At 42.4% G+C, this 24,212-nt stretch overlaps 2 protein-coding genes across 4 annotated transcripts in view; both read left to right on the top strand.

The window, feature by feature from the left end:
- Positions 1-2,078: 2,078 nt before the first annotated feature.
- Positions 2,079-10,141, top strand: LOC139416716 (E3 ubiquitin-protein ligase NRDP1-like). 3 transcript variants are annotated; one of them, XM_071165714.1, is made up of 8 exons: positions 2,079-2,167; positions 5,155-5,230; positions 5,505-5,620; positions 5,807-6,078; positions 6,282-6,417; positions 8,260-8,363; positions 8,597-8,865; positions 9,650-10,141. In XM_071165714.1, exons 3-8 carry the CDS (start codon positions 5,531-5,533, stop codon positions 9,721-9,723), a joined length of 945 nt encoding a protein of 314 aa, XP_071021815.1. In that variant the 5' UTR covers positions 2,079-2,167; positions 5,155-5,230; positions 5,505-5,530; the 3' UTR covers positions 9,724-10,141. The 3 variants fall into 3 exon arrangements, with proteins under 3 accessions (XP_071021815.1, XP_071021814.1, XP_071021812.1); XM_071165713.1 differs by lacking the exon at positions 9,650-10,141 and having other exon boundaries at positions 5,155-5,221; positions 8,597-9,013; XM_071165711.1 differs by lacking the exon at positions 9,650-10,141 and having other exon boundaries at positions 8,597-9,013.
- A 1,708-nt stretch (positions 10,142-11,849) lies between these two features.
- Positions 11,850-24,212, top strand: part of LOC139416705 (diacylglycerol kinase alpha-like) — a 46,911-nt gene continuing 34,548 nt past the window's right edge. The window contains exons 1-6 of the mRNA XM_071165687.1: positions 11,850-12,077; positions 17,131-17,217; positions 17,549-17,625; positions 23,220-23,352; positions 23,543-23,617; positions 23,732-23,781. Of these exons, the coding sequence (XP_071021788.1) occupies positions 17,142-17,217; positions 17,549-17,625; positions 23,220-23,352; positions 23,543-23,617; positions 23,732-23,781 (411 nt within the window). The 5' untranslated portion in view covers positions 11,850-12,077; positions 17,131-17,141. The remainder of the gene's footprint in view (positions 12,078-17,130; positions 17,218-17,548; positions 17,626-23,219; positions 23,353-23,542; positions 23,618-23,731; positions 23,782-24,212) is intronic.

The raw sequence follows: 24,212 nt of genomic DNA, 5'->3' as shown, positions 1-24,212 counted from the left end.
GTTGTAGGATCTAACAATGTAGCCTAAAAAGGGTTGAATTTAATTAATATCCACAAAAATAATAATTAGCTGAATTCTCAACCTTTCTTGTGATAGGCCTACCCTATGCAAATTGTTATCACTTTAAAGGGGCAAGCTGCAGTTGCTACGCGTGTTACGCCAATGTTTGTAAACATTGTACATGCAAACAAACACTGCACAGGCTTAAAACATACTTAGAACTATAACCTTGATTGATTGGCTGGGCAGTCCTTGCATCCATTGCTCTGTCTATTACTTTGAGAGTGGTTACATGTCTCTAGGCCCGCAGCTCAGCTTTTTACCAAAACAGAGGTGGGGTGACCCTTTTCTTATTGTTTCAACCACAGATTGCCCCTTTTTAAATGTTGAAGAATACATTACAGGTAAGTAGTAATATCTCACAATCATTCATGAAAGAGAAGGATGAGTGGGCCTAATGGGATAATAGATTATGAGTCTGATTTTAACAGAAGTCCAAAGAGGAGAACTCTTGAACCCCAGAGCCACCACACCCTCTCCTGGGCTTTATAAGTGGGATGCACTGTTGAGCGATACATCCCGGGGTGTTTGTGCTGATTGTACGGAGATTGTGACAGCCGGTTAAATGGCGTCCCTTGAGAAGGCAAGAACAATATGTACGTCAGGGGAAGTGCAGTATTATCCTAAGGAGACTAATACTTGGAATTCGGAGGAGGAATGGAAGGAAGAAAAAGAGTCAGAGGAGGTCTAAGAGAGAGAGAAAGAGGTACCAACTGAAAGCTGACCAAGTGACGGGGAAGATTCTCTGTGTTTGTGATGCTCGTCATTTGATGTGACGCAGACAGGGTGGCGTGACTGGTGAAACAGAACAGTCATTGTCTGTTCTTTTGCATTTTGATGTTGAGTCTTTGCCCGACAAAGTGATGTTAGGAAATATGTTATCCTGTACAATCTTTTGTGCCGAATACATTACGTTGTTACAGGTGTCAAGCTTATGGGCATGTGGCGGCAGTCTGTAGAAGGGACGTTCCTAGGTGTGAGAAGTGTGCAGAAGGACAAAGGAATGTGTAGCATTGGGGAAATTAGTGGTATGTGTTAATTGTAGGAGTGCCCATGGGGCTGGGGATCAAAAATGTCCTGTGCGAGAGAGGTAGGTTGATGTTTCCAGGGTTAGAGTAGAAGTTGTCACATGCTGAGGCAGTGAAGAAAGTAGAGGAAGATGGGTCAAGGGGGGTGGATCCTGAGAGGAGTGGTGTGAGTAGTATATATGAACCAGTACAGAGGGATAAAACAAGTAATATATGTTTCAGTAAGATTGGATTTTTGGCATTTATAGCAATGGTTATCAACTGTACTGCAGGGATGGAACGTAAGTCGCAGAAAATAGAGGTTTTGGTGGCAGCTGCAGAGAGGTATTGAGGTGTGCGATATTTGATGTCAGAAGAGTTACAGGGTGTGTTAAGTGGTGGTGTTCCATCCTTTCAGGTTGTTGGGCTGAAGTAGGAATAAATCGATTTAAATAGTGGAGTATGTCATACATTTTTTTTACGTGTATTTCTTTTCGATGGTAGGGTATTATTTTTTTTCGTTATTTTTTTCAAGCAAAGTATAATTGAGTTTTACTCCAGTCTAGTAGGTGGCAGTAATGCAGCATTTATTGGATGCCAACCTACGTTAAACCTCATTCGAGAAGAAGACACCCTCTCCTGGCTGGTTCATCGATGGCCTTTGGGAGCCAAAATATGATGGTTGTCTTGACCCCACAAGAGGCAGTGACACCCTGAAAAAAAAAGAGGACAGTGAGTGGTCCCCCTGTGTGTAATCTCCCAGAGGACTCTAGGAGTCTGCCACTTGCACAGGAAAATGGAGCCCCCCCGAATGGCCCCAAACTTGAGAGCCCGTATCCAAAGCTGAATTACAAAGATTTTGTGATTCTTCTCCCCCCCCCCCCCCCCTCCCAAGTATGTCAACAGAAAAACGAAAGAAAATATTTTTATCCTAAATGTTTTAATATCATTTGATTTCAATAATTTCGGACACCCCCAAACTCTGGTTGCATAGCACCGCGAGGAGATGTAGGAGTGGCTTGCTTGCTAAACCAGCTACTATACCTAGTTAGCAGAGAGGTCTGAAATTGTCGCAGCAATTTTGCTTGTGCCTCAAACACGTAAGTTTTCATTCCGATCACAGATTATTATATATATATTTTTAAAATGGTTACAGTCTGATATAGCTAGCAAGTCAACAACAGTTGGCTAGCTAATGTTAGCTAGTCAGCTGCAGTGCTAGCTAGGTAGCCAGCATTAACTAGCTAGTTGGGTTTAACGTTAGCTATTTTCTAAACAAAAAAACGAATGTTGACTCCTTGGTGGCAACTTGCTAACTAACTAGCAGCTAGCTAGTAAAACAAAAATATATTTAAGCTACAGTGCATTCGTATAGCTAGTAGTGGCTAACGTTAGATTGCTAACCAACTAACATTAGCTAGCTAGATTGAGCTGGCTATCAGTCTGTAAAATGCCCTGTAATATCAGATAACTAGATATGCGAAAAGGTTCTCTTATTTAACCACTCCTCAAACCCACCCCCTGCCATAACGTTACTGAAAATAGGTCACTGGTCAGCTTGAACAACACGAGCTTCGACTCATATAATGGGAGGTTACACAGTTGGCATAAAGATTAGACAGCAAGGGTGTAAAACAGATTCTCAATTTCAGAAATATTGTCATTTTAAATCTACCATTAGGAAATAGTTTTTCAATCTAATATTATAGTTCTGTCGTTCTAGCTTTCCCCAAATGCCTTGATCAGTATTCACCTGTATCTAGGAAAACATAATAGCCTAATGAACAGCCTAATTGGATTTAAACTACAGTCTATCATCTATAGTAGCTACACTACATTACCAAATGTATGTGGACACCTGTTCGTTGAACATCTCATTCCAAAATCATGGTCATTAATATAGAGTTGGTCCCCCCCCCCCCCCCTTTGCTTCTGTAACAGCCTCCACTCTTCTGGGAAGGATGTCAACTAGATGTTAGAACATTGCTGTGGGGACTTGCTTCCATTCAGCCAAAAGAGCATTAGTGAGGTTGGGCGATTAGGCCTGGCTCGCAGTCGGCGTTCCAATTAATCACAAAAGTGTTCATTGGGGTTAAGGTCAGGGCTTTGTGCAGGCCAGTCAAGTTCTTCCACACAGATCTCGACAAACCATTTCTGTATGGACCTCGCTTTGTGCATGGGGGCATTGTCATGCTGAAACAGGAAAGGGCCTTCCCTAAACTGTTGCCACAAAGTTGGAAGCAAAGAATTGTCTAGGATGTCATTGTACATAACATTACTGAAAATAACGCAGTAGCGTTAAGATTTCCCCTCACTGGAACTAAGGGGCCTAGCCCAAACCATAAAACAGCCCCAGACCATTATTCCTCCTCCACAGAACTTTACAGTTGGCACTATGCATTTGGCACTATGCATCCGCCAAACCCAGATTTGTCTGTCAGACTACCAGATGGTGAAGCATGATTCATCACTCCAGAGAACAGGTTTCCACTGCTCCAAAATCCATTGGCGGTGAGCTTCACACCACTCCAGCTGATGCTTGGCATTGCGATGCTTGGTATGGTGATCTTAGGCTTGTGGCTTCTGTTTGGCCATAGAAACCCATTTCATGAAGCTCCCGACGAACAGTTATTGTGCTGATGTTACTTCCAGAGGCAGTTTGGAACTCAGTAATGAGTGTTGCAACTGAGAACAGACCATTTTTACGCACTTAAGCACTCTGTCCCGTTCTGTGAGCTTGTGTGGCCTACCACTTCACGGCTGAGCCGTTGTTGCTCCTAGACGTTTCCACTTCACAATAACAGCACTTACAGTTGACTGGGGCAGCTCTAGCAGGGCAGAAATTTGACCAACTGACTTGTTGGAAAGGTGGCATCCTATAACGGTGCCACGTTGAAAGTCACTGAGCTCTTCAGTAATGCCATTCTACTGCCAATGTTTGTCTATTGAGATTGCATGGCTGTGTGCTCGATTTTATACACCTGTCAGCAACAGGTGTGGCTAATTTTTAAAAATGTATTTTACCTTTATTTAACTAGGCAAGTCAGTTAAGAACAAATTCTTATTTTCAATGACGGCCTAGGAACAGTGGGTTAACTGCCTACTTACTTATTTTTCACCATAATTTGCTAATTAATAAAAAATCCTACAATGTGATTTTCTGGATTTTTTCTGTCATAGTTGAAGTGTACCTATGATAAATTACAGGCCTCATCTTTTTAAGTGGGAGAACTTGCACAATTGGTGGCTGACTAAATACTTTTTTTGCCCCACTGTACCTGCTGGAGCACGTGCTACGGGTGGGTGTTGTTATCGTGACCAGTGAGCTGAGATAAGGTGGAGCTTTACCTAGCATAGACTTCTAGATGACCTGGAGCAAGTGGGTCTGGCAACGAATATGTAGCGAGGGCCAGCCGACTAGAGCATACAGTTCGCAGTGGTGGGTGGTATAAGGGGCTTTGGTAACAAAACGGATGGCACTGTTAGACTGCATCCAGTTTGCTGAGTAGAGTATTGGAAGCTATTTTGTAGAGGACATCGTCTAGGATCGGTAGGATAGTCAGTTTTACTAGGGTAAGTTTGGTGGCGTGAGTGAAGGAGGCTTTGTTGCGAAGATGAAGATGCATGTCGTGATTAATCCCAAGGATATTGTGTAGGCCTAATTACTGAGTAATTGTCATAAGACCCAAGCCACCCCCTGTACCCAGACTTTGAACTACTCCCCTCTGGGTGCAGGTATAGGGCACCCCTCAGCAGGAAAAACAGAACTAGACAATAATTTGTGCCAGGTGTGATATCCCTCCTAAATAGCTCGGGATAATGTACCTATCGACTCAGTAAGGCCCGCAGGCTAGTCTTTTTTAAATTATAAAAAACAAATGTTTTATTGGTATGTAACTTATGAAAGTTGTATTGCCAATTTTTTTTGTATTTAAACACCACTTTAAACGTGTACATGACACTGCAACAAAATTTCCCCATAGGGACAATAAAGTCAGTAAGGTCCAGTAAATGTAGTAAATGCCTGCAAATGTGCTTCCCAGTTAGACTTAGCTATGTGTCTGATTGAGTCTGTCTCTCCATACAGTGTGCCATCCAAACCACTCCATGTGACCTTTAACAGTCCAGCTGAATAGGAGAAATGAGGACCATTTGTGAGTGAGGTACCACTACTGCTTTTCTTTTGTTCACTCACTAATTCTCTCAAGCTACTGGCTTGAGCCACTCCAAATGGTTTAGTATGATGATATAGCTGAAGTTGTTTAATATGGTAACAAGGCTTGACCTTGAAGTTATGTTAATTGCACAGGATAAAGTGGGTATGTTCATTTTGCTGCATTTCTTCTGCAGATATCCCATAAACACTCTTGGACAGGTTTGCATTGGTGAGATGGATTTTCTCCAGGCATTGACTCACCTATGTCTTGTATTCTGCAGAAATTGGTGTGTATCAGTGATGTGCCATGGGGTACGACGTCACCAGGTTCCAAGGGGAGGTGGATGAAGACCTGCTTTGTCCCATCTGCAGCATGGTACTGGAGGAGCCAGTGCAGGTTAATGGCCTACTATACCTCCTATACCTCTGGACCAGATCTATTACAAGGACTTATTTTATTTATCCTTTATTTAGACAGGTTGTCACTGAGTTCTTAATATAGACCTTTCAATGATTTCAAACAATATACTTATTTTCCCATCTTCCCTTTTCCCATCTCCGCTCCTTTTTCTCCTATGTCTAGGCCCCACACTGTGAGCATGCCTTCTGCAACGCCTGCATCACCCAGTGGTTCAACCAGCAGCAGATCTGTCCTGTGGACCGCAGCGTGGTGACACTGGCTCACCTCCGGCCTGTGCCCCGCATCATGCGCAACATGCTCTCCAAACTCCAAATCGCTTGTGACAACGCTGGCTTCGGCTGCCCAGCCACACTGCGGCTAGATCAACTGCAGTCTCACCTGAAGGACTGCGAGCACAACCCCAAAAGACCTGTCAACTGTGAGGAGGGCTGTGGGTAGGTGACATTAGAGCACATTACACAGCAGAGTAGACCAGACAGAATGGGAAAACATGGCTGTGACTTTTGAGTTGCTGGGCATGCCGCACCACCACTGCAGAATGTGACATTACCTAGTCTTGTATTTATTATTTAGTATTGTAGTGGTCTCTAGAGTGACGCAGTGGCTTTAATTTCATAATGTCACAATCTCGCCGCAGGCTGGAGATGCCGAAAGATGAGATGTGCAACCACAACTGCATCAAGCACTTACGTGGCGTGGTACAGCAGCAGCAGACCAAGATCTCTGAACTAGAGAAAAATGCTGCAGAGCACAAACACCAGCTGGGGGAACAAGTAAGCACACACACTCTCACGTTGCATACATATACCCCAGTAGAGGCTGCTGAGGGGAGAACGGCTCATAAATGGCTGGAACGGCATGAATGGAATGGCATCAAACACATGGAAACCATGTGTTTGATGTACACTGCTCAAAAAAATAAAGGGAACACTTAAACAACACAATGTAACTCCAAGTCAATCACACTTCTGTGAAATCAAACTGTCCACTTAGGAAGCAACACTGATTGACAATACATTTCACATGCTGTTGTGCAAATGGAATAGACAACAGGTGGAAATTATAGGCAATTAGCAAGACACCCCCAATAAAGAAGTGGTTCTGCAGGTGGTGACCACAGACCACTTCTCAGTTCCTATGCTTCCTGGCTGATGTTTTGGTCACTTTTGAATGCTGGCGGTGCTTTCACTCTAGTGGTAGCATGAGACGGAGTCTACAACCCACACAAGTGGCTCAGGTAGTACAGCTCATCCAGGATGGCACATCAATGCGAGCTGTGGCAAGAAGGTTTGCTGTGTATGTCAGTGTAGTGTCCAGAGCATAGAGGCGCTACCAGGAGACGGGGCAGTACACCAGGAGACGTAGAGAAGGCCGTAGGAGGGCAACAACCCAGCAGCAGGACCGCTACCTCCGCCTTTGTGCAAGGAGGAGCACTGCCAGAGCCCTGCAAAATGACCTCCAGCAGGCCACAACTGTGCATGCGTCTGCTCAAACGGTCAGAAACAGACTCCATGAGGGTGGTATGAGGGCCCGACGTCCACAGGTGGCGGTTGTGCTTACAGCCCAACGGTGTGCAGGACGTTTGGCATTTGCCAGAGAACACCAAGATTGGCAAATTCACCACTGGCGCACTGTGCTCTTCACAGATGAAAGCAGGTTCAAACTGAGCACATGTGACAGACGTGACAGAGTCTGGAGACGCCTTGGAGAACGTTCTGCCTGCAACATCCTACAGCATGACTGGTTTGGCGGTGGGTCAGTCATGGTGTGGGGTGGCATTTCTTTGGGGGGCCGCACAGCGTGCTCGCCAGAGGTAGCCTGACTGCCATTAGGTACCGAGATGAGATCCTCAGACCCCTTGTGAGACCATATGCTGGTGCGGTTGGCCCTGGGTTCCTCCTAATGCAAGACAATGCTAGACCTCATGTGGCTGGAGTGTGTCAGCAGTTCCTGCAAGAGGAAGGCATTGATGCTATGGACTGGCCCGCCCATTCCCCAGACCTGAATCCAATTGAGCACATCTGGGACATCATGTCTCGCTCCATCCACCAATGCCACGTTGCACCACAGACTGTCCAGGAGTTGGCGGATGCTTTAGTCCAGGTCTGGGAGGAGATCCCTCAGGAGACCATCCGCCACCTCATCAGGAGCATGCTCAGGTGTTGTAGGTAGGTCATACAGGCACGTGGAGGCCACACACACTACTGAGCCTCATTTTGACTTGTTTTAAGGACATTACATCAAAGTTGGATCAGCCTGTAGTGTGGTTTTCCACTTTTTGAGTGTGACTCCAAATCCAGACCTCCATGGGTTGATAAATTTGATTTCCATTGATCATTTTTGTGTGATTGTTGTCAACACATTCAACTATGTAAAGAAAAAAGTATTTAATAAGAATATTTCATTCATTCAGATCTAGGATGTGTTATTTTAGTGTTCCCTTTTATTTTTTGAGCAGTGTATTTGATACCATTCTGCTCCAACCATTATCACGAGCCCGTCCTCCCCAATAAAGGCTCCACCAACCTCCTGTGATATACCTGTATGCAAATCCATTAGTGCTCTGTTCCTCAATGTTCAGGGATCTGGTGTGTGTGTGTTTCTTCCATTGTCAGAAACGGGACATCCAGCTGCTAAAAGCAAACATGAGAGCAATACGCAGTGCAAACCCCAACATGCAGAACCTGGAGGAGAGCATTGAGTACAACGAGATCCTGGAGTGAGTTTACTCTCCTGTCCCTTTGGCCCTCTCCTCTAGAATATTTTCAGGAGTTTTAGCACTTGATTTCAGCATCAAGTCTATTATGTTGGATATTGTTTGACTGCTACAATCATTCAAACTCACTTTAAAAATCAAATTTAATAAGCCCTTTTTACATTAGCGTGTTGTCACAGTGCTTTAGAGCTAAAGATCCTATTCCACATCTCACCTGTTCCTGAACTGCCCAACAGATGGGTCAACTCCCTCCAACCTGTGCGGGTGACGCGCTGGGGCGGGATGATCTCCACGCCAGATGCAGTTCTCCAGGCGGTCATCAAGCGCTCGCTCATCGACAGCGGCTGTCCTCTGTCCATCATTAACGAGCTGATTGAGAATGCCCACGAAAGGAACTGGCCGCAAGGCCTGGCCACGCTGGAGACGCGGCAGATGAACCGGCGCTACTATGAAAACTACGTGGCCAAGCGGATCCCTGGGAAACAGGCGGTGGTGGTTATGGCCTGTGAGAACCAACACATGGGAGAGGACATGATCCTAGAGCCTGGCCTGGTCATGATCTTTGCCCATGGAGTGGAGGAGATCTTATAAGTAGATCTTATAATAACCCAACACTAGGAGCAGGGGGGTCTAGCATGGCAGAGAGGAGTGCAAACCGGACATTTTGATTCTTGAGTTATTACTCATCTCTAAAAAATATAATTAAAAAATACTCCTTCTCAATTGAATGGTAATAATGGGTCTATTTCTTAATGACAGTTTATGTCAGTTTGTCTCTAAAGATAAGTGGTTGTAGGGGAAATTAAAATATCTCAATGGCTCCTAAAATGAACAGAAGAGTATTACTTACATATGAGCTTATTTAATATCTTTGCCTTAAAAGGACATTTCAAATACACCTGGAAAAAGAGAACTTAACTGATAATACCCAGGATATTCTAAGATGGAATGTTTGAGAGTCACATAATAAAAAGCAATGCCTGATCTCCTAGGCTTCTCTGGTTCCCCCCATCCTACACCTTGTACTATGTAAATTAATTCATATCAAAAAATCATGTAAATACAAATATTATATTGAAAAAAAATACACATTCTCAAGCTATTCTTGTTATAAAGTTATTAGACTATGTGGATTTTGTCAGTTGGCATCCATGTGTTTAAGGATGCTGCTCTGGACATTTTGCTCACTTCAGCGTTGTTTTTTGCTAATCATGTCATGACAGTTGTACGCCATGATGTTTTGCTTCTCGTTTATTACATTTTTGTTGTGCCATGCATTTTATTTATAGATTTTGAAGACCTGCTGGGGCGGGATCTCCACACCAGAAGCAGTATGCTTGAAGATGTTTTTTGTGTTATGTAAATACATTTGTCATTTTAGAAAATTGAAGCTCATTGTTCATTGCTTCCGTTGTACTTAGTGAACATGAAGTTGGGTCCAATTGATGTTAAACCATTGGAATGTAACATTGTGTAGTTTTACCTGTTTTATTTTATAAATGTTTGATGCTTGTTTGTGTTGATATTAATTGACAATTTCTTATATTTACCAAACTATTTTATCTAAAAGCTTTGAATTATTGAATGATAGAGTGACAAGGGACTTGATCTAAAGACAAGCAGTCGAAAACAACCATGTGGAAATCTAACTTCAATGCTACTTCGTTAGTCTCACCATAATGAGATACATTTGGATTGAGTTTTGTCATTTTGTGTCCTTTTATCTTTTGTGCTGTGGGGTAAAGATGAAGGAAAAAATAAAATTGTGATCTTGATTGTCATCATGGTACAGTCCTGCATGGCTTTTTCTTATGCCATTTGAGTCATTCCTACATGCAGGGCCTCTATACATCATGATTTCTGATGATTAGCACTCTAAGCAGCAGCCAATCTGGCAATGCTCTCTCTGTCCACCCACACAAACACCCACATGGTCAGACATTGTGCATGTCTACAGCAGCAGTGTCTAGTGAGCTCTTGCCAGCAGCCCATACTCTATTGAGGCCTTTCCTTTTAAATCTTTCCCTTTGTTGTGAATGGTTGGAATATCATGCGATTTGCCAAAGGGCATGCTTTTGTTATTGTGCCTGAAAATCCTCTGGTTCATCATCTGGTATTAAATGATCTAATGGATTGAGACACCTTTTTACTTGTATGCCAATAATTGTACTGTTGGACTGGATTTTACAATGCACAACTGTTTGTTCAGTGATTCAACCTCAAATTCACACCATCAAAGGGTCAGAATCAATAATTAGGCTACTGTCAGTCCATCATTGCCTCAACACACTTATGGGACTGCTGTCACATTCGATTATCTATAGATGTTCCATAATATAGGCTACTAATGTAACAAAGCAGTTGGGAGCTCATAGGCCTAATGTCTCGAGCACACTGACAGTGTCATTGCATTTTGTTAAACCACCTACGTTTGACTGCAGCGGCTTTTATAGTGCGTTCTGTGTTGTCCTTACATTGGATTTCTCGAACTTACGCCTTGATCACACCGACGGTGTTATTGCGCAAAATGGTGAGCAGCAGCACCTGGATAAGTGTGCAATAAAAGTTCAACATTCCCCTTCTACTACCAATTCTGTCAAGCGGTCTACAGTTTGACACATACTTTCGATAAATCCAATGTAAGCACCACGGAGAACGCACTGCAACTGCCTCTGCAAGCAATGTTGCAAGGAAATGCAGTGTTCAATTAGAAATGAATGTACTTTTGGTGCACCAAAATGCAAAGAGCTGTCTGTGATCGAGGCGTTATTCGTTACACTGTGTGTAGATGGCTTGACAGAAATGGTAGCAGAAGGTGAATGTTGAACTTTTGTTGCACACTATCCAGATGATGCTGCGTACCATTTTGCGCATGACACTGTAGGTGTGATCGAGGCTTGCTATTTCTTTTACATAGCACACCCACTTGTGCCAAACGCGTTGATCACACCGACAGTGTTATTGCGCAAAATGGCACGCAGCATCATCTAGATACGTGTATAACAAAAGTTCGTCACCTTCTGCTACCAGTTCTGTCAAGCCGTCTGCGCATACAGTGAGATAAATCCAACGTATGCACTACATAGAGCGCACTGCAACTGCAACGCAATGCTGCAAGGCAAACGCAGCGTTCCATTGAAAATGAATGTACCAAAAATCAATAACCCTATCCGTGTGAACGAGGCGAAACTGGTCCAGACTTCTTGGCGGAAGATGTACTGTAGTTCGCTATAGGCTCACAGTGCATTGAAAATCAAATGTAGGAAAAATGTCCTATCGATTGCAACTGAATTTGTCCATCGCTGCTCTATTATAGCCTAGGGCACATAAATGATAAGAGAAGAACGCACATCCATATACTAGAGTAGACTGGGGTAAATGGGGCAAGCCCAATGTAGACTACATCTCCGCGTTAGTCAAAGTGCCCGCAGATGACAGTTCGAGGCGGCGCTTTGCTTTTTTTAATAGCTAGGAAGGGGGAAATCGCTGAGTCGGGCGTGGCAGTCAGCCAATCTTTCTTGTTATCTCTGGGTAAATGAAAGCTGACAGCTAGACTACCTTTCTTGCAGCGTCCACAGACAATTTCCGTCGATTTGCTGGGTGTAAAAACGTTGAATTGTGCCTCGATCCTCGCTGAGGAAATATCTAACCGGACGAACGGCACGAAACTCCGTTTAAGGACGACAGACAGACAACGCTCATCATCGTGAAATATAGGTAGGCTAATTGATGCTAAAAACAGCCTCATTTAGTACTACTGGCTGAAGTTCAACGAATCGTGTATGCCTGTTCACAACTTTGCATACAGATATTGCCTGTGAATTTCGTTGCGCCGCTGCCAAGTTTGGGTAAGATACATATTTCATGGGAGAGACGGTATCCCTCGCCTCGCCCAACTGATCTCAGTTGGTTCCCTGGTTGGGCAAAACAGGCTACTTTTGAGTGGGATCCTACTGATACATCCAATGATGGGTTTCTATATACATTGGCTATATCTGCAGCTTCTGTTCCCATGTTTCTCCCCTTTGAAACCTATAGCCTAACCTTTAGACATGTTCCTCTTTAGACTATAGTTAACAGGGCATGTTTTATAGACGAGTAGGAGAGATAAGCTACTAAGCATATAAGTTTAATATATACTGTTTAAGGTTTTACATAGTGTTAAACTGTCACCCTCATGGCTCAATATTGTAGACCAGACAGGTTGGAGACAAGTTTTACAACTGCCTGCAGACAATGTTGGACCTATGGTCCTTGATGTAAGGAGCTCTGTCTGGATGGAAAATGCAATGTTGGTTTATATGATTTTCATTAGCAATGTGACATCCTTACAAATAACTTTTGACTTTGAATAATACAGTTACTTGCCATCTAAATGATTAAAACAACTGACAAAGCAACACATTGCTCAACACACAATAACCATAGTTGCACCATTTAAGACATGTTTGTCCCTTCTGATATATTTACTTCACTGTGTGCTTATTTCGCTTGGTATGTGTCTCCTTAATTAAGTTACCTATGGGTAAACTAGGTCTTCTGTCCATGCATTTAGAACATGTTGGCAAGTAGCAATCAGAGTTTAACTACATTTTGGGCTTTCATCAGGTTTCCTTTAATATTTGACATTTTTCTGGGTCATGCAACCACAAACAGTCACAGGGATGGTTCTGAAACTTAATTTAGTCTTTTGAGTGAATTTCTGGCTGGACATATTGCCAGCATGATGTGGCCTAAAGGGTGCATTGATAACCCTGCAAATAACTATTCCATTATTTGAACAACAGATTACCCAGAACATTTTAGGGATTTGAAACGACATGGTCATTTTTCATTGCTAGTGTAGTTTTTGCATTTCCATTCAAGTCAAGTGAGGTCATCAGTTCCTTTTTAAATCTATACCATTTCCAGGTTTCCCTCCCCACTGGAAAATTGGTTGCCAAAAACCAGAAATGTTATCCTCGTTCTGGGAAAGACCGTCTCTTAATGAAAAAGTCATACTCAACCTGCACAGCTAAGTAATCACAGGGAAACACCGAGAGAGGCATTCCTGGTCAGGTCAACCTGTCGGTAAGGAAACAGACTATCTCTACAGACGGATCAGGAAGCGGGTCACACTATTGCTGCAGAGAAATTAAATGTAATTAATTAAATTAATCTAATAGGGATCTATAGAGCTTCTAGAGGAATTGTGTGTGTGTTTACGATCATGCAATCACACAATCTAAACATTTGACAATTTACTCCCTTTGCCCTATACACAGATTGTACATTTCAATGGTTTTACAATGGCAGTACAGTAAGAGTAAACAGTTCCTCCAAACATGTGCCAACGCTCAGCGTGAAAGTGGCGTGGTTACTGGAGGGAAGGGTGCACCCTCACAAGTCCAGGCGGGTTTGTGTTTTTTTCTGTATTGTACGCACCACAGTGTTCCACGGGACTAACTCAACACAGCCTGCTGAATAGTATTTCTTTTTAACGTCATAGACATTGTTTGGTTCATAAAAAAGGCAACAAGCTGTGCCTCGCCCACATTTGCCAGAAATGTGTGATTCATGCATAGGAGCCAAAGTCTTTCCACTCAGACAAACCCTGCCTAACATCTGGCATTTGTTGTTTACGTCTCAAATGTCATTAACCAAGTAATGGGTGAACTTCCAGTGATCCAAACTGTGTTATCAAGGAGTTGCACTCCAGCTCTGTGGTCAACACTCAATTAAAAAAAAAGTTTTAAAAAAGATGTAAAAACTCATGTCATAGGCTTTGTTTTATTTTGGATGAACCTTGAGAAGTGACGTTCTGAGCAAAGGGTCCATTTTAGAGCAAGGATATCAAACTCATTTAGCCCCAGGGGGCGCATCCAGTCTTCAATGAGGTCTGGAGGGCCGCACTGAAAATTGGTTATATTTCCTGTGCAAAAAATAATCCTCTAACCATAGATTTTGGAATGTTCAATGCTCCCTGTCTAGCTTTCATTTTAGTGATTATTACCCAGCTGGACACAGTATGTTTGTAGGTCCATTATCATTTCTACAGTTTATTTGGTTTTAGTCATTTTGTCCCTTTAGTCATTTTTTTTCTACTCAAACCACCTGTGGGCCGGATTAGACCCCGTATGTTTAACACCCCTGATTTAGAGAGAGGGAGTATTCCCCCATTCACAGGATGAGTCACAGTGGCGTGGGAGGAGAGATGGTGGTAGCGCCGGGGAACACTCATAGCTGCTGGCTGGCTGGCTGGCTTGGCTGAGGGCTCCCCCTGCCCTCCCTCCCGTTAGTCACTCGTGGCAATGCTCTGATGGAGCATAGCTGATGTAGGGAAACACTTTCCATAGCAACCAGTCCTTCCTTCTGTCTGCTAACCTACCTGATGTCATTTAGCTGGGTGCTTATATTTGTCCTATTTAAACACATGCACAAGTGTATTATAACCATGTGTGAATTGGAAATGTTTTTTTTGCATATCCCAACTCCCCCCGAGACACCCTCAGAGTGGGGTAACCCATGGTCACGGCCAGGGTCTGCCAATATCAACGGCGACGCTGGAGCAATTAGGGTTAAGTGTCTTGATCAAGGGCACATCGGCAGATTTTTTTCACCACCTCAGCTCTGGGATTCAAACTAGCTTCCTTTCCGTTTCTGGCCCAATGGTCTAACCGCTAGGCTATCTGCCACCCAGTATACAAGGGAGTATTAAGAACACAGAGGCATTCCACAGGCAGATAAGAACCTGCTGAGGTTTCTGATGTGCCTGGATGGATGGTTGCCTGGATCTCCCCCTTTCAGCTATACCAATCTACTCACCGGTTATCACAATCGGCATAATCCTGACGTGTGTGTGTGTGTGTGGTTGGGATGGGGGGGGATGGGGGGGGGTTCATGAGGGGGGCCAGTTTGGTGCCCTTTTTTGACTTCACGTGCCTTTTTTATATATAGTACACATTGTTCTGTCTGGTAGTAATTTCCAGTCTGCATGTAAAAATCTTGCATGCAAATGTCATATCTGATCAGGAAGTCGAGAATCAGATTTTACCCAGGTTGCTCGGTCTTAAATCATGGCAGACAAGGATGGTATACCGTCTGTCCGACATGAGGGAATGGAAACATGCATATGTCAGCGTGTTTCTTTGAAGGGCATGAAGAATGGCCATCTGCCATATTGCCACAGGCAAGGGTACACATCTAGAAGTAAAACTAGATTTTACATCTTGTTTAGAAGCACATCTTTATTATGCTCTTAGAAATGTATTTTTTATGTTCACATTAGCAGGAATGAGCAGTTCTGATTTGATTACTTATTTGAACTGTATGGTTAAGGCCCTAACAGCAATCCCAAAATGTTGCATTATGTGCAGTATAAAACTAGTCATTGGAGTTGGTAGTTATCAAGATTCTTATTTAAAGGCACTTGCCTGCCATATTCCACTTTTTCCATCAACAAGTGCAGGTTGACATTTGTCATGAGTTTTGTCCTAGAGACAGAACTGAGTGATTTTCCCCCTTAGATAGGCCAGCTGCAAAGTCAAAATTGTCTATTAGGCAGGGTAGCCTAGTGGTTAGAGAGTTGGACTAGTTACCGAAAGGTTGCAAGTTCAAATCCAAGAGCTGACAAGGTACAAATCTGTCATTCTGCCCCTGAACAGGCAGTTAACCCACTGTTCCTAGGCCGTCATTGAAAATAAGAATTTGTTCTTAACTAATTTGCCTAGTTAAATAAAGATAAAATAAATGGTAAAAATGTAATGAAAACACATGCTTTTGGTCTTAATTTACAATTAGGGTTAGCAGTGTGTTTAGGGTTAGGTTTAAAATCAGATTTTGTTGCTGTGCTAGCTAGTGACCTCTGCAGAGCTGCCTCCCAGATTCATGACAAAAAAAAACAATAACCTGCTCAACAAGTGGAACTTTCCTGTCAAGTCTCTACTCCCTCAGCTGATTGGCTGCCTGAACAAAATTGCTAGGCAACGCTGCTAACCTTTTGAGGAGAATTGAGTTGGGACAGCGTGACCCTTTTGTTGGCACAGAGAGAGACAGTGGTTCCGCGTCACATGTAAAGGAGTGGGAGTTTAATTAGGTTTCAGTACTACTCCATGACTGACTGTTGACTTCTGACTGCTGTAGATATATACTGACTGGTCGACCTATACTCCTGCGGTATTATTAGGGACTGGAACCATTTTAAAATGGAGATTATGGGTAATACAATAATTGTATAATCTGGAAAACTGGGTCAGACATTTAAAGAACACAAAGAACAAAGCTTTGGGGAGACATACTCTTGAGACGTATAATGTCTCTGGTGTGTCTGTGGCCTGATACTGCTTATTTAGAGCTTACTTTGAAGTACAGTGGTCAGAGGTGTGAAGTGTTGCTTGAAACCGTTAATGCTTAGAAGTTATGCTACATCGTTTTGCTCATTGTAATTTTGGAGTGGGAAGAGGGGATTCTGACAAACATTTCATCATGACTGGAGATGACTAAAGGGCATTGAGGGGTATTTGCAAGCCAGATCTGGTGTTGAACTGTGGTTCTTGCCAATTTGCAGATGTAAATCTTGTGGGTATAAACAGGCCGTTTCTAACTGGTTTGCATGGGGTTATGATCTGAAGCGTCTTGTGACATTATTTCTAAACAAAGCCTCGCGAGTTACTACCTAGGACTGTTCAGCTTACAATTCTGGTTTGATGTCTGAGCCGCCTCCATTTCACATTCACACAGAAGACTGACGACTTGTGTTCCTCCTCCTCTCGCCCTCTGGCGGTTTGTGCAGACGCAGGCAGCATGTCCACCCCCACAGTCACAGAGTTGAAAGAGCTGAACCCAGTTGACTTCATCCAGCTACAGCAGTACATTGACTGTGAGTACAGGCTGGCAGTTTCCTTGCACCCCTTTCCATTTACACCCACACGCTGTCATATCTGTATATTTCTAAGTATCTGTAAAACATTGCACCATTGCGCCCACATTATCTTTCTTGGTAGATCTATGGATTTAAACATTTTGTGAACATCAATGTTAAGGAACATTTTAAGAACGGAATTTCAATGCCCTAGTACCCCGGCCATGTATGAATGTTGCAATGTAGAATATGCAGTTTTCCGTCTATAGTTTGATAATTTGTGATTACACATTCTCTGTTAGAATCATTACTTCGACAGATGTTTGTAGTGCGTTTCTTCTCCTCCTAGACTGCAGGCTGAGGGTTAAAGATGTGCTGAGGGAATTTGATGCAGATGGCAGGCTGGCCCAGCACAGACATGGAGAGGTGAGAGGAAACAATGGCCAGGTTGATACTGACCCCACCACAACTCATGTCTACTTCAGGCTATCTTAAATGTTCGGGGTACATATTATAGTTTGTGCTCATGTGATACACCCTCAAACAAATAAATTGGTTTCCTAATAGTAAATCCACTAACTAAAACATTTGTGTTTATAGATGTGACTTCTATATAAAGCCAATCAATTCTAAGAGACATGGCTTCAGGGATTGATGAATTTACAAGCAGCTGAAGTTGCTAAAAGAAATGACCTTTTCAGTTGTGCCAATTCTGTAAGGTCTGTGTGATGTGCTGGCCTCATGCAGAGTAAGCCATAAGGGGATTTTAACTGAACAGTTATCAATATTGCCGTTATCGGCAGTTGGATTAGGGTAATTGCCATCTAAGAGGAATAAAAGTGGTAGACTAGCAGTAATTTAAGGGCAACCATGGGTTACAGAAAAATACATTTTGCAACAAGGATAATGACAAAGCCACACCCTCTCAAAGTACTGTAATTATCAAGGAAGTGGAAAATCTGACAAACGGCACAGAACATTTTTGGCGTGGTTATCTAATCCCCTTCTCTCCTCTACACCAGTCTCCTTAACATTGAGGTTGGGCTGAATAGTGGTGTCATACACTAAATAACTGCCACAGTAATAAAGTATCACCCAGGGAAAAGCAACCGCAACCAGAAATGGGTTTGTGGTTCAGTATTCCAGAGGGAATTCTGATTTGAAGCCCTTAAGCAAATTAGTCCCCCTACATATTTCCAGAAAAAAAAAGTCAGGCGGCACAATTTTTTGAAATGGGGTCTTTATGTGTATCTGACAACTTCAGGAAGTTATGCACAAAACCCCTTATTGTACAATCTAGAACAGGGTTTGCCAACTGGCAGCCTTTGGCTAGATTTTATTTGTCCCCACATTATAAATAGTCTCCCAGTCCCTGCTGCCTTCAGAAAGGATTCACACGCCTTGAATGTTCCACATTGTTACAGCCTTAATTTAAAAATGGATCCAAGTTGTTTTGTCCCCGGCCTACACACAATACCCCATAATGTCAAAGTGGTGAAAATCTGAAATGTCTTGAGTCAATAACTATTCACCCCCTTTCATGGCAAACCTGAATAAGTTCAGGAGTAAAATGTAGCTTAACAAGTCACATGTAGACTGGACTCAGTGTGCAACAAGTGTTCAACATGATTTTACAATGACTACCTTATCTGTACTCCTCACATTATCTGTAAGGTCCCTCAATCGAGCAGTGACTTTCAAACGGATTCAACAACAAAGACCAGGAAGGTTTTCCAATGCCTCGCAAAGGGCACATATTGGTAGATGGGTAAAGAAAAACCAAATAGAACACTATTTACACTTTGGATGGTGCATCAATACACCCAGTAGCTACAAAGATACAGGCATCCTTCCTGAATCAATACTGGAGAGAAAGGACACTGCTCAGGGATTTCAGCATGAGGCCAATGGGGACTTTAGTTTAATGGCTGTGATAGAAAACTGAAGATGGATCAACATTATAGTTACTCCACAATACTAAACTATTGACAGTGAGAACAAGGCTGTAGAATAAAAATACTCCAAAACATGCATCCTGTTTGCAACCGCACTAAAGTAATATAGCAAAAAAAGGGGCAAAGCAATTAACTTTGTCCTGAATACAAAGTATTGATTTGCCTCAAACATAACATTACAGTGTACCTCAATTTTTTCAAGCATAGTGGTGGCTGCATTATGTTATGGGTATGCTTATAATCAAGGACTGGGGAGTTTCCTGGATAAATGTTTTTGCTAAACAGGCAAAATCCTAGAGGAAAACCTGGTTCAGTCTGCTTTCCACCAGACACTGGGAGATTAATTAACCGTTCAGCAGGACAATAGCCTAAAACACAAGGCTACATCTACACAAGTTGCATACCAAGAAGATAGTGAATGTTCCTCAGTGGCAGTGTTAGTTCTGACTTCAATCTGTTTGAAAATCTATGACACTACTTAAATGATTGTCAAGCTATGACCATCCAATTAGACAGAGCTTGAAGAATTTTGAAAATGGACAAATGTTGTACAATCCAGGTGTGCAAAACTCTTAAACTTACCCAGAAAGCCTCAGCCGTAGTCACTGCCAAAGGGGATTCTAACACTGTCTTGTGGGAACATGAAACTCAAAATGTCAAAGGGAACAAAGAAAATCACTGACAACCAAACAAAAAGGGGTTCTGAAACGCACACATGGGTGCCCACTGAAAGTTGCCAAAGCCACTCAGAAGGGGTTCTGAAAGACACCCACCATGGATTCCCACTAGGTTTGCCTCCAAAAAGAAAGAAAACCCCACAAAAACTTAGGATGGCAAGTAAAAAGAATATGGGGCAAAACAAACAGGGGAAACCAAAAATAAGCTTCTTTCAAACTTATATAGGTTGCGCTTGGCTCACACATCAGCTGTCATAAAGTTTAGCTCTCCCAACATCTCTCAAGCTCAACTAGAGCACTGGGCCAGCCACTCCTAAAATAGCACCTGGGCCAACACAGGTGAAACACCTTCCCACTAACGAGATGGAAACCAGCACAGGTGTAACACATAACGACTGACGAGGTGACACCAATCTGTGCGCCCTTTGTCTTTTGTGCTATAATGCTATACGTGCTAAAAGTCCAACCTCAAAACATAAATGGAAAAACCAAAACCTGTAACAACATGTATTGACTCAGGGGTGTGAATACTTTTCCAAAAATGTTCAATACATGTTTTCACTTTGTTATTATGAGGTATTGTGTGTAAATGGGTCAGGGGGAACAATTCATTTAATCAATTTATAATTCAGGTTGTAACACAACAAAAATGTGGAATAAGTCAAGGGGTATGAATACTTTCTGAAGGCACTGTATATATTTCTTATGGTTGGATATGAAAGACTGTAAAACCTCCAGTAAATTAACTCCAAGTGATTTTAATTTTGGAAATCTGTTCAGAAAGTATTCATACCACTTGACTTAGTCCACATTTTGTTTTTATGGCCTGAATTCAAATTGATTAAATCGATTTTGTTCTTACCCATCTACACACCATACCCCATAATGAAAAAGTAAAAACATATATTTTTTGCAAATTTATTGAAAATGAAATACAGAAATATCTTATTTACATAAGTATTCACACCCCTGAGTCAATACATTTTAGAATCACCTTTGGCAGCGATTACAGCTGTTAGTCTTTCTGGGGAAGTCTAAGAGCTTTGCACACCTGGATTGTACAATATTTGCACATTATTCTTTTTTAAATTCTTCAAGCTCTGTTAAGTTGGTTGTTGATCATTGCTAGACATCCATGTTCAAGTCTTGCCATAGATTCTGCCATAGATTTTACTGCCATACAGTAAAAACTGTAACTAGGCCACTCAGGAACATTCAATGTCGTCTTGGTAAGCAACTCCAGTGTACAGTATATTTGACCTTTTAGGTTATTGTCCTGCTGAAAGGAGAATTTCCCAGTATATTTTGGAATGCAGACTGAACCAGGTTTTCCTCTAGGATTGTGTCTGCTTGGCTCTACTCAGTGATGTGATTTGTATTTTTACCCATCTACCAATAAGTGCCCTTCTTCTCTCTGGTCTTTGTGGTTGAATCTGTGTTTGAAATGCACTGCTTGACTGAGGGACCTTACAGAAAATTGTACGTGTGGGGTACAGAGAGGAGGTAGTAATTAGAAAATCATGTTAAACACTATTATTGCACACAGAGTGAGTCTGTAACACAGCAACATTTTGAAAAAGTCCAGGGGTGTGAATACTTTTTTATGACACTCTATATATATGATCGAGTACAAATGTAAGCAATTCAATTGTTGTTTTTGTCAAATATTATATCTGTTTGGGCATCTTGCAGTGCATTAGCAGTCTACAAATTACAGTGCCTTTTGGAAAGTATTCAGACCACTTGACTTTTTCCACATTTTGTTACGTTACAGCCTTTTTCTAAAATTGATTTTTTTTTTAAACATGTATTCTCATTAATCTACACACAATACCCCATAATGACAAAGCAAAAACAGGTTTGTAGACATTTTTGCAAATGTAATATATATATATCACTTTTACATACTTATTCAGACCCTTCTCCCAGTCTTCTCAAGCTCTGTCAGGTTGGATGGGGAGCATCGCTGCACAGCTATTTTCAGGTCTCTCCAGTTCGATCTGGTCTGCGCTCTGGCTGGGCCACTCATGGACATTCAGAAACTTGTCCTGAAGCCACTCCTGTGTTGTCTTGGCTGTGTGTTTAGGGTCGTTGTCCTGTTGGAAGGTGAACCTTCGCCCCAGTCTGAGGTCCTGATCGCTCTGGAGCAGGTTTTCATCAAGGATCTCTGTGTACTTTGCTCTGTTCATCTTTCCCTCGATCCTGACCAGTCTCCCAGTCCCTGCTGCTGAAAAACATCCCCACAGCATGATGCTGCCACCACCATGCTTCACCGTAGCGATGGTGCCAGGTTTCATCCAGACGTGACGCTTGGCATTCAGTCCAAAGAGTTCAATCTTGGTTTAATCAGAACAGAGAATCTTGTTTCTCATGGTCTGAGTCCTTTAGGTGCCTTTTGGCAAACTCCAAGCGGGCTGTCATGTGCCTTCTACTGAGGAATGGCTTCCGTCTGGCCACTCTACCATGAAGGCCTGATTTGGTGAAGTTCTGCAGAGATGGTTAACCTTCTAGTCTGTTCTCCCATCTCCACAGAGGAAGAGGGACTCTGGAGCCATGTAAGCGTGACCATCAGGTTCTTGGTCACCACCCTGACCAAGGCCCTTCTCCCTCGATTGCTCAGTTTGGCGGCCAGCTCTAGGAAGAGTATTGGTGGTTCCAAACTTCTTCCATTTAAGAATGATTGAGGCCACTGTGTTCTTGGGGACCTTCAATGCTGCAGAATTATTTTGGACCCTTCCCCAGATCTGTGCCTCGACACAATCCTGTCTCGGAACTCTACGTACAATTCATTCAACCTCATGGCTTGGTTTTTGCTCTGACATGCGCTGTCAACTGTGGGACCTTATATAGACAGGTGTCCTCCTTTTAAAATGAATGTCCAATCAATTGAATTTACCACAGGTGGACTACAATCAAGTTGTAGAAACATCTCAAGGAAGATCAATGGAAACATGATGCACCTGAGCTCCATTTCAAGTCTCATAGCAAAGGGTCTGAATACTTATGTAAATAAGGTATTTCTGTTTTTTATTTGTAATAAATTTGCAAAAATGTCAAACCTGTTTTTGCCTTGTCATTGTGGGATATTGTGTGTAGATTGATGAGGGAAAACATGTTTTTAATCAGTTTTAGAATAAGGCTGTAACGTAACAAAATGTGGAAAAAGTCAAGGGGTCTGAATACTTTCTGAATGCACTGTATTTGTAATTATGTTCCGGCCCACTGACCATCCGCTTAAGGAAAAATGTAGTTGATGATCCCTGCTCTAGGAATTAGTCTTTTCACCTAAATCACTCTGCTCTGAATCAGACTGTTTTGATGACTATTTTAGAAACTATCCATCTCCCATCAATTTACTGATTGATTGATATCCCATCTTCTGTTCCAGTGTATCAATGAGGAAGGCTTCCGTCTCTTCCTGAAGACCTATTTGGAGGTTGAGGACTTCCCCAAGGATCTCTGCCAGCGCCTGTTCCGATCCTTCCAGAGCGGAACCGAACTGGACGGGCGGGACAACGCCAGTATGTTTATTTGCCCATGTGTAGAATACCTCTTGAATACCATGTGTTGGCTTATTTTGTTGTCTATAGTTTAGTCATCAGTTTCACTATTGCTATGTGAGTCCACAGACTGAACCTGAATATGTAGCTATACTATGTGTATCCACTTCACCATCCTCCTCCCCCTCCTTGTCCTCCTCCTCTCCTTTAGAAGAGGTCTTTCTGAAGGACGTTTCGTGTTACTTCTCTCTGTTGGAGGATGGCCAGCCCAGAGACAAGCTGGAGTGTGAGTCTTTATCATATTTTCTCCACTGAGTAGCAGCTTCTTGTTGCAGTCTATTTGTATAGATATTTGTTTGAGTGCCTTTTCAAGATTTTTATATGCACATTTTTCCCTCAGTTGCTTTCAAACTGTATGACAGAGATGGCAATGGAGTCCTTGACAGCTCTGTAAGTCAATTTTGTGAACTACAAAGAATAACTACACCCCCCTAGGTATTACCCCAGTTTCCCCATTACCCATTTCAAAATAATAACAATGTAATAACATGTAATGACTGTCTGTTGTTGCAGGAGACATCACCTCATACCCTTTCATTTTTACAGTACCAGTCAAAAGTTGACACACTTACTCATTCAAGGGTTTTTATGTATTTTTACTATTTTCTACATTGTAGAATAATCGTGACGACATCAAAGCTATGAAATAAAATATGGAATCATGTAGTAACAAAAAAGTGTTCAACACATCAAAATATATTTTATATTTGAGATTCTTCAAAGTAGCCACCCTTTGCCTTGATAACAGCTTTGCACATGCTTGGCATTCTCTCAACCAGCTTCACCTGGATCTCTTTCCAACAGTCTTGAAGGAATTCCCA

The sequence above is a fragment of the Oncorhynchus clarkii genome, chromosome 9 (genome assembly GCF_045791955.1).
Source record: "Oncorhynchus clarkii lewisi isolate Uvic-CL-2024 chromosome 9, UVic_Ocla_1.0, whole genome shotgun sequence".
Taxonomy (NCBI): Eukaryota; Metazoa; Chordata; class Actinopteri; order Salmoniformes; family Salmonidae; genus Oncorhynchus; species Oncorhynchus clarkii.
The sequence above is the reverse complement of the archived record's forward strand: the minus strand, read 5'-3'. Positions and strand labels throughout refer to the sequence as shown.

Coding starts and splice junctions, on each gene's coding strand:
- LOC139416716 (XM_071165713.1), top strand. CDS start 5,531: ATGGGGTACGACGTCACCAGGTTCCAAGGGGAGGTGGATGAAGACCTG. Junction 6,418..8,259: donor AACACCAGCTGGGGGAACAA/GTAAGCACACAC, acceptor TTCCATTGTCAG/AAACGGGACATCCAGCTGCT. Junction 8,364..8,596: donor GAGTACAACGAGATCCTGGA/GTGAGTTTACTC, acceptor ACTGCCCAACAG/ATGGGTCAACTCCCTCCAAC.